Source organism: Phaethon lepturus, unplaced genomic scaffold (assembly GCF_000687285.1).
Source record: "Phaethon lepturus isolate BGI_N335 unplaced genomic scaffold, ASM68728v1 scaffold55378, whole genome shotgun sequence".
NCBI lineage: Eukaryota > Metazoa > Chordata > Aves > Phaethontiformes > Phaethontidae > Phaethon > Phaethon lepturus.
Window position 1 is genome coordinate 18,908 of NW_010559393.1, and position 10,296 is coordinate 29,203.

Consider the following 10,296-nt stretch of genomic DNA (forward strand, 5'->3'; position numbering starts at 1 on the left):
TATTTATAAGCATATTTAATCAGAGGCCATAGCAGTGAGCTAAAAAGGCTGTGTGCACTGTCCTGTTCCAGGAGGAGCAGCCATCACCATTAGGTGAGGCTGTTGCTGCTCTCAGTGATGGCTGACTGCTTGTAAAAGGGTGGCAGCAATGTGCAGAATCTTCCCTGTCTCTACTGGTAGGCCCTTAGGGAACAGCTTTGAATCTGTTGAAAGTAACTGTTAGTCTTCTCAAAACAGTTCTTTAACATGAGTTAAAATTATACATTTGCTGGCCATGCCTCAGCTTTCAACTCTCCAGGCCTAGAAAAACACTTCTTCTTTCCCTTGTGTGACCTCCGGTGCTTGCACTGCTGCAGAGTGCTGTCAAGCCGTTAACACACTGATCAACACTAGGAGCCTGAAGACATGCACAGCAGCATCCCCAGCAGCATGGAAGTGCTGTCAAATGTGCTGTAGCTCAGAGGGATTCTCATTTTAATGTGTCTACAGCAGGACTTGCGGCAAGGAAAGACCCTGGCCCTCTGGAATTGCAGGTAGCACATCAGTGTGAATCCCTATGCTCAGGTGCTGAATGGCCCCAGAAACTGATGCAGTGAGAACCGTCCCCAAGAAAAGAATACTTTGCTACACTGCAGCACTTGCAAGCTTGCTTAGCAAGCCTCTACTAAAAAAAAAGGGGGGGGGAGGAGGGGGGGAGGATGGTAAAAGCTACTCAAGTAGCTTTTGTTGGCTAAGATTATCGGAAGACTGGTGATTTGGGGTATGTGAGAGTAACATCTTTCCCCTCTCATTAGCTGATGCTTTTTTTTTTTTTTTACATATGATAGCACAGCTCAAGCAGGAGGATCCAGACTCCTATTATACACTGACCAGATTTCCCTCAGTCTAACTCCCTTTGGTTGCACCTAAACTCAAAGGCAGAAGTCAGAGGTGGCAGGAGCTTGAAGACAAAGCTAAGCTGCAGCACTCATCCCATCCAGCCCAGAGGGACCATTTTTAATGAAGCTCTTACCATAGTTGTCAGCTTTGGTCATTAGTAAGTCTCTCTCTCTCTCCAGTGACTTTCTGTAATGAGAAGAGGAGTTCATTACCTGTGAGGCACAACACAGCCTATTTCTTTGCTTATATACTGGAAGAGAGACTGTCCCACTGCCAGGGATATCTGCTCACAGAATGAGGCCCTCACCCTTCACTGAGGAGAGGTGACAGTTTAGAAACCCTCAGCTGTGCAAGAGAACAGATGCAGCAGTTTTAGATTTTAGATTACTTTTTCGTTACCCCAAATTGCTTCATATCTCTCCTTTCAGGACAGTGTTAGTGTATGCAAGCAGGCTAGAAAGAGGTCTGTGTGTCAGCCCCCTACTCTGTTCCCCCAGGTGGGGAAGGAAGTTCTGCCACAGCTACAGGATGGGGCAGGGTCCTGCAGAGGACCCTGCCCCTCCAAGCACTTCTGGCTCAGTGCTGGAATGGTAATTCTCACCAACTGGAGCTGGGATCCCTTTCCCAGAGGTATCCAATTTACACAAATTGGTCAATCAAGGAAGCAAGCTGAATCCATCCAAGCCCAGTAACAACCAGTTAAACAACCTATTATTAGACTGAAAACTCAGGATAATAACAACAGAGTAACTTGGGCCAACCTAGCCCTTGTCTTAAACTGCACAAGATGATTAATTAATACAGAGTTTATATTTTAAACACAAAACAAATTGCCTGAAAGCATCAGCATTTCCATTACGGCAGAGAGGACACGGTCACTCCTTTCAGACCGTGTGCATATAAATAAACCTGCACTAACAAATTATCTCCTGGTTCAGAGCAGACACAGAAGGCAGTAAGTGTAACAGAGTTTGTTGTTCCCCTTGGGGCAGAGCAAGAACCTGTAGGAGGAAAGAGATCCAAATTTATGTGTACAGCTAGCTAAGTAAGGGATGGCAAGAAAGCAAGCTACATCAGAGTAGTGGGAGAGGAAAGGGCTCTTAAAGGCAACTGGGGAAAAGCAAGGTGGAGTGCAGCCAGGAGGAAGCAAGAAGACAGATTTACCAACATAACTGAGCTGCTACGTACAAACTTGCCTTGTAAAGAGAGTCAAGGGGAGAGGCTTTGAGAGTAAGACATGAAGAAACCATGACAACTGAACTTCAAAATGGGAAAGCACAGCTCTCCTTTGTGTACTACTCACTGAATCAATAATTTTGATCATGGTACCTTCCTGCAGGGTTTTTCAAATGGTCTGGATTAGGGCAACAGAATTTCTGTTTCCATATCCATACAAGTTATATAATTCAGAAAAGGCCCCAGGAACCCCTAATCCTAATTCTTTTCTCTAGGCCCTATATTTCAGAGAGGAAATCATACAGATATATTCTGTCCTGTCAAGTTACTACAACTGTAGGTTTGCTTGCTGGCCACCTCAGTAGCAGATAAAGAATAAAGACAGTAAACAGAAGACAAATAATTTAGGCCTAGATGACGGACTGATGAGACGAGGAGCTAAAGCAACAAGGGACAGGAGGAGACAGGAACCTGTCCAAATATGGATGGGGATATAAAATTCCCAGTAAAGGAGGAGGAAAGAGAAGGAGAGGCTGGCTTCAAGGAATGGCAGACAGAGCAAAACAACAGAGTGGAAAGGACGAACAAAGAAGATAACCTAGGACTAGTAAATATGGGGTGTGAAGATGCCACCACTGCTAGGATCACTTATAACTGGGTTCTGTAGGACGGTACTGTAAAACCACGACCAACAGGACTGCTCCCTGGGCCTATGATTGAGCTTCCCAGCCTTTTTGCTAGGAGCAAAGCAGTAAGATGCTGGCGACTGGAAGAATGTCCTCAAGCAGACAGATCTGAGAATCAGCTGGGAGATCTAGGATCTCTTGCTTCACATTCTAGAAAAATAGCAGGTTCTGCCTGTGTCTGCTACAAAATCCAGGTCAAAGTCCTTGCTTGAGTCTCAGCTCTAAAAGCCTACAGTTGTCTCTTCTATGTCAGCGACAGATTTCAGGGGAATTGTCCCTCTTCCCTTTCCCAAGAAAAGCCAGTGTGTCACTGCATCCCTTCATCCAGACACATTTGCAACACAGGCACAGATAGAGTCACTTCCCTCAGCCCCTTTCCCAGTTGCATCCCAGCCTGGTTTGGCCCTCTGTAGTAGTTGCTGCACATCTCCCCTGGCTGAACTTAGGCAGCTTCAGCAAGGCTTGAGTAGCAGCCTGCAGTGAACCTTTGCCAGACTCACAGAGCTGTTTCCTAGCAGGGCCAGGAGTAAGCCCTGCAGATGAACTGGCAAGTTTTGGGCACTACTTGGCTGGTTGCATTGCAGCTTACAGAGCGAGGCTGTTGATAAATAAAGCTCTCTCCATGTATCGCTGAGCTCCTCACCCTAGCAAGCTCTTCAAGTAAGCTCCAAGCTGGGGGAAGAGAGTCTTGTCATGGGGAACCACATTTCCATTCCTTCAAGAGCCGTTGCTCAGTACTACAGCAGGATGACAGCTAGCTGAAGTGCACAGCCACAGCTGTAAAAGGAGGTTGTCATCAATACCTTCCTTCAGGGCTGAGCTTCTCCCTGCGCAGTTTAAGATCCATCTCCTCCATGCTCTGTCTGCAGTGTGCCAGCTTCTCCTCCAGTCCATCAATCTGAAAAACACCACACCAGTCACTGTCATTTCCTCTCCCAGCTAACACGGATCCATCCCCTCTGGGATGGGAAGGGTGGCAGCTTAGCCACCCTACCTCCTTCCTCCCCAAGTCAAGGGAGCGACAGCCCCAGCTCTGTATAGACATCACAGCATAGGGAGCCCACCACCTCTTACACCAGCCTGTATTATACCCCAGGCAACTGTGACATTGTAATCCCAGACGCAGCCAAGCCATCTCTAACACTCCTACTTGTGTGACTGGCCAGCACCTTTTGCTAAGCTCCAATCCTGCTCCAGCCTGTTCTACTTTCTTTGCATGTGGCTCCACAAGCAAAGATGTGACCTAAAGCGTCTTTATGCAATTAAGAGAGGATAAAATGAGAGAGACTGGCCTTGGCCAAAGCCTGAGGGACAAGGTCTTGATTTAGTGCCGTGAACAGATGCAGAAGTTCATGGGATATGACTACAAAAAACCCTCAGTTGTCTGCTTGGGTGAAGAGGGGACAAAGGGGAAACACCGATAATTACCATCTCTTTTACCCAACTAAATCTACAACAGCAACAGCAGTCTGCAGAGTATGTTCAAGAGAGCATTCACCACATCCTCCATGCCTTTGACCTGCACGAAGTTTTGGCAGCAACATGTTTCCATGCAGAAAAAACACTGGTCATCTCCTTGTGTCTCCTTGCCAGGTTTCCTAACAGCCATCCCCCTCCTCATGTCCTTCTGCAGAGGGGAGTAACCATGGATAAGTACAAGAAGGTTGATCTACATTTGTGCAAATGGATTGCCCAGGAGGGAATCCTACCACAGACAACAGTTCTCCTGGGAATCGTTCCTCTTTTCTGCTTGGCAAGCACAGTGTAGACATCTTTAGGAAAACTTTGTCTTTGAGGCTTGCTTCCAGCAGCGAAACAGTGTGACTAATCAGATAATATGAACACAACACCCTAGCCTGAAATAAAATGGCCTTGGTGCCCTGAGGTGGCAGTGACCGCTCTTTTTAGCTACTTAGCGTAACACTCCTGCTTTGTCTGGTTCTCCAAGCGAGGCCAATGCCAGCTAGATGGCTGGTAGCATGGCCTCTCTGTGGTAGGAGCCTTCACAAACCAGAAGCTAAGAGGCAGCGTGGTCCCAGGTAAAGTACTGAGGTGGAATGAGAAACGAGCTGCCCAGACATCAGCCTCAGAGGTAGCCCAGAGCACAAATGCTCCCATAAACAGTGATATGGGAAACAAAATCAAAGGTAGTGATCCCTAATTATTGCTGCTTTGGGGATCAGCTCCATCCTGAGCTCATTAGCAATCTCACACCTTCTGCTCAGGAAAGGCAGGCAAGCGTTATAAATAAGCAGGACAGGAGAAGAGGCTTGATGTAAAGGGGAGAACAAAGCAGACTTCAAAAAGGAGTTTAGCCAGTCAGCTGAATAGTGTCACTGCAAGGAGCACAGTAGAGCTGGGGAGGGGGCTACATATAACAAGGCTCAAATAAATCTTTGCATCTTACCAGTTAGCAATTTCAAAGTCCCTTATTATTAGGCAACTGGGCTATATGAGGCTGCTGAGATGTCAGGCTCCACAAAGGCACCTACACAGCTTCCCCTGAGCCCAAGTGGCACACCAAGGCACATCATCTGATCCCAGGGCACAGCAAATGGCGCTTCTGTGTTTGGCAATGCTTAGGTTTGCCTGGATGGAGACACAGATATTTCTGAAGCATGTTAGCTGAAAATGCATTTGGTCAGGGCAAAGATAATTTCTTCCTCGTTATCCAGCTGTGCCAGTTAAGAATGTTAACTCCAGCTGCTCATCACTGTCTTTCATCCACTACAGCCCAGTCAGCGAGATGCACTGCCCCAGTCTGCTTCACCCAAGTCAGCTCTGACCACGCTTATCAGCAAGCTAATGTAATAGCAGAGTGCCATAGAGTGGAGGTGGAGTGTCTGTCCAGACCAATTTAAGAATGATCATCTCCCTCACCAGTCCGTAACATTTCCAAACGACTGTCTCTCTGCTCCCTTATGTGTTGGAAACCCTCACATACACACACAGCAAGAGGTACTTCAATATGTGTTACCTGGCTCATCCTTAGCTAGTAAACTTATTACAATGCACCATGCCTTCTCTGGAAACACGTTTTAAAATCATGCTAAATAATACTATTTAGTGAGAGCTTTGGTTAGTCAGCTACCAAACCCACCACTAAATTATCCATGCCATTGTACTTCTTATCCTCTCCTCCAGAACTGCTCCTCTTGCTCAGTTTGCAGTTGCTCTCACTAGTACACTCTCTGCCCACACTTCCACCATTTCATGAGACATAACAAGAGGATATTCTGCCCAACTCTGCCAATGCTTTTACTTTCTGCTGACTAAAAATCTCCAGATTCTACATAATGCTTTAAAAGTTTCAACTGGCTTTACTGCTCTTAAATCAAAACCAAAGTTTGGGTCCCCTGCTGGAAAGCAATAATTTGCTAATAAACCACATGCCCTAGAACTGCACCATCAGCTTTGCTGAGCTGGGGGCACAAGGGACAGAAAATAATCAAAAAAAAGAAAAGAAGGAGGAACATATTGCTGAATGAACAAAATATTCTTCCTCCAGAATCTCACTACTACTTTTCTTCAGGATAGTCTGGGGCATTAAGGGTTGTAAGGAAGGGCAAGAGTGAGGGTTCCTAGATGTTATCCATTCACTGTACCTCAGTTTCCCTACTTACAAATTAGGACCATACTATCTGTCTCCTGGAGGTGGCGGATTTACACAAGGAGCCTCAGACACCGACCCAAACTACAGGCAGAGCACATCTTGATGTGCCATTGCCTCACTTGGGATTTGGGATCTCTTCCTGCAAGCTAGGAGTCTCTCAGCAGCTAAGCCATCCAATTAACTCATCACTGTAAGGCAAAGGAAAGAGAGAAATAGAAAATAAGCACAGGGAGAAATCGGAGCAATGCCTGGGCATTACTTATTACTCTCTGGTCTGCTGAGGAAACTCTCGGGGGGCCATAGCCTGTAAAGCTGTAGCACAAGAAAACCTGTAGAGCTTTGGCATAATTCCCCACAGCAGCTCTCCAGAAAAGCAGTCCTAGAAGCAGGTACATACCTAAGCTTGTTGCAGATGGAAAGCTTTCCCTCCTACTAATACAAGAGAAGGTTAGTTGGGGCATGTACCTAGGCCTACTGGAAGCCCGCATGAAAATGAAGAGCTTGCTTAGCTGAACCATCACTGCACTTCACACTTACTTATCTTTTCAGTGGCAATTTCAGCACAGTGGCTTGTAAGTTGCAAAGATGAACCCTGCTCCTTCTGAGTCTCCGTTCGATGAAGAGGATCCTCTGGGACAGAGCTGAAGTGCAGCATGCAGAAAGCTCATGACAACTCCTCAGGTTCACATGGCCTGTAGCAGGGACACAGGACTTCACCCACAGCAACATTTTAAAGTAGCATCAGTTAAAAGGGGCAAGTGAAACAGGTGCTTCACATCCAGGCAGCAGCTTGGGGCACACAGAGCTGCCCTTCTGCTCCTCAAGAGCTGCTCCAGAAAGTCAAGTCCCAGCAGCTTCAGGCACTCACAGGGATCTAAGAGCAGATGCCTCCCTTGCTCCACAAGGTATGACAAGGCATTGAGCCATTTTTGTTGAATTCTGGCAACACTTGCTCACAATCTGGAGACCTTTTTAAACCAGAGAGACCTGGAATGGATTTCAATCCAAACTGACTTACATGCTTATTACAAATCTCATTTGTCGGGACCATCTTGGGCAGGGAGCCTGAAATGGCTCACAAAGGCAGAGACAAAGAGAGAGGAGAAAAAGAAGTAGCTTTGCTTACAGAGTTGAGCTGGACCCCTTTTAATACATTTTGTAATGAATTAATAAAAGCTTTCTTTCCAGCAGAAAGGCTAAAAGCGCTTTTTAAGAACTGGCATCCACCCTCCGCTTTTATGAATTCCCTAATTAAGATACTGGCAAAGAGCCATATCACACATACGTCGACATCCAACAGCGTTAGGTAATGAGGTTTTCGTCTTCTGACCCTCATAAAACAGATCAAAGCCAACTGAAGAGGTGGGGGCAAAAAAACCCAAAACCTTCCCTGAGCAGTCTTCTCATGCCTTGTCACCTGCCTGCACACTTGAGCAGTTCTTTTCACAGAAGAATCAGTGGTTCCTGCATCCACAAATTTGGCTGGATTATTAAAATCAGTCCAGCAGAGTCAAGTTTTGTTTAAATTCACATGCTAGCTTGCAGTTCATGGACACACTTCCACTTTCACCATGCTTTTGGAATCATTTTGCAGGCTGGCAAATCATTTTGCAGATGCCGTGCCCACAGCATGCTTGGAAATATTTACCAGGCAAGCTACTACACAACAGAGGATGAGCCACCGGCAAAGTCTAAGATAAATCCTGCAGATCAACCCTCTGTGTTGGTAAAGGAGAAAATGCTGGATCCTACCTCCTTCAGCCTTGCAGAGACTATCTGGAGACTAACTAGTCAGCCCGCCCTGCCTCAGCTCAGATCAGTGTCTTTGCAGGACAGCACACAGACATGACCGCATGGCACCACCCACAGCTTTTTGAAAAATCCTGTCAGAACATCTTTACTAAGTAAAGACTATGTTGGCCTTTTCCCTATTCTTTATGCTCTTGCATAGATGCTGATCAGCCACTGCCTTGTCAGAAGCAGCAGTACACATAACAATACTTTCTCCACACACTTGACATTTTGCCTCTCAGGCAATGTCTGAGCGCAGGGTGTTCTCTTTGCATTTAATAGCCACGCTTTTTTGCTTCCATGATTTTTTTTCAGTTGTTGTCTGAGCCACAGGTATATTTTTAAGGACTACAACATCCTCTTGCAAGGAGTTTCACAGCACAGCCACAGGTTATGGGAAGAACCAACCCCCTCCTGTTTGTTCTGAACTTGTCAGCTGCTAGTTTCGTTTGATAGCCCTAATTTTGTATCAACAGTGAATGTTCACTCTTTGTTTAAAGTTACAAATAGCACACAGAAAATACAGACCTATATAGGGTCCCCTTGCAGTCACGTTTGCAAGCTTAAAAAGACCTGGTATGCTTAGTTGTTTCTTGCATAGAAGTTTTCCACACCTTTGATCATCCTTGTCACTCTCTTAAGCTCATTCCATTTTCACTATTTTGCTATGAGGGCCCAGTCTTTCCAGTTTCATTTTCCTGATGAGTTTCCTCAAGCAAGTTCTGTGCAGCTCAGCATTGTCAATAGGGCTGCCTGTAGAAAGACTACAGAGCTATATGAAAGAAGTGGCATGAGTTTAAACCACTACAACATTATGGAGACACATTTATATCAGTTTAAACCAGGTCATATCAATTACACCTGCAATTTGTAAGCGTAAGCTAATCTGGTAAGTGTCCTTACAGAAAATTGCATTCATTTAGCATCATGACTTCAGTTAAACAAGCATGACTCTGCCTAGATTAGGCCTTTCGAAGCTAGCCATGCATCATGTCATATTAAGACTCATTTGGAAAGTTTTCTTTACAATCATAACAGCTCAGAAGGTAATACTGAACCAAATAAAAGTTTAAATTATGAAATCAATATCTTTGTTGTCATGCATTCTGACATCTGGAACACAGCCCTCTCTTCCTCTGGCTTAAAGGGATTTTGTTTTCTTCCTCCCTAACTTCTATTCAGTACCTTTCTCATCACTGCAAGGGGGAAAGATTTTATCTTTTAATAGAATCTTTGTACTAACAGGTTAAGTTTTCATCTCTAACACACCTAAGAAAAGTAGTTCTACAGTACTTCCAGGAGTAGTGTGTTCTATCATGGTAACTTCTAAAAAAAAATAAAAATCTAAAACTACCAGAAGTCCCCAAACACTTTCTAAGAATTTTCTGTGGCATCTAAAATCAGTCCCTTTTCATTCTGTGACTGGTAGGTCCCTGACAAGCTCACCCTTTTTACCACCTCTCTTTTTGTAAGGTAGACCCTACCATCTCAACTCTCCTTGTCTGTCATATCTCAAACAACCGCCACGAAAAATTCATTAGTTCAACTCTCCCCACTAGGCTCACTGAAGAGAAGCTTGGACAGTCAGCATACTCCCTTCTGGACTCCCTTTGGTGGTTATATTTGGGTTAGAGGGGCCAGAAACGTCTGTTTCTCCAATGAAAGCCTCACTAGGTGAAACAGATCAGAAAACTACTACAAACTGAACTCTCATTCATATGGCACAGTAGGATGCTCACTTTTACATTACCAGCTGATGAAGCATATATGACAAGCCCCAAGTGCTCTCCCTGGCTTTTCTACCCTGGCTATCTTGGTCTTTTGTGCATATGCTGATCTGAAAGACTTCAGGACAGAGAGATGACCAGTGAGATTGACTGGATCAATCCTGCCCCATTTCACACATTTGTCAGGAAAGTTCAGGCTTTTGCTGTCCTCAAAGTATCCACAATCCACAGACTTGAGCTATGGGCTCTCCACTACCTCCTGCAAATCAGTCCAGATAGCACTGTTCAGTGCAAGAATGATGTCTGCTTCAGAGAGACTTTAACAAACATACCTCAGTTTGTTAATACGTATTAAGTATAAAGCTTAAACAAAGCTAACCATCAGCCCTCCTGCCACTCAGGAGATTACAAAACACCCAAGCAC

At 45.2% G+C, this 10,296-nt stretch overlaps 1 protein-coding gene across 1 annotated transcript in view; it reads right to left on the reverse strand.

The window, feature by feature from the left end:
* CCDC167 (coiled-coil domain containing 167) overlaps positions 1-9,944 on the reverse strand; it is a gene marked incomplete at its 5' end in the record, with an annotated part of 11,128 nt that extends 1,184 nt beyond the window's left edge. Inside the window, 3 exons of the mRNA XM_010293331.1 lie at positions 1,013-1,065; positions 3,545-3,639; positions 9,885-9,944. Coding sequence (XP_010291633.1) covers positions 1,013-1,065; positions 3,545-3,639; positions 9,885-9,944 — 208 coding nt within the window. The remainder of the gene's footprint in view (positions 1-1,012; positions 1,066-3,544; positions 3,640-9,884) is intronic.
* Between the last annotated feature and the right edge of the window lie 352 nt (positions 9,945-10,296).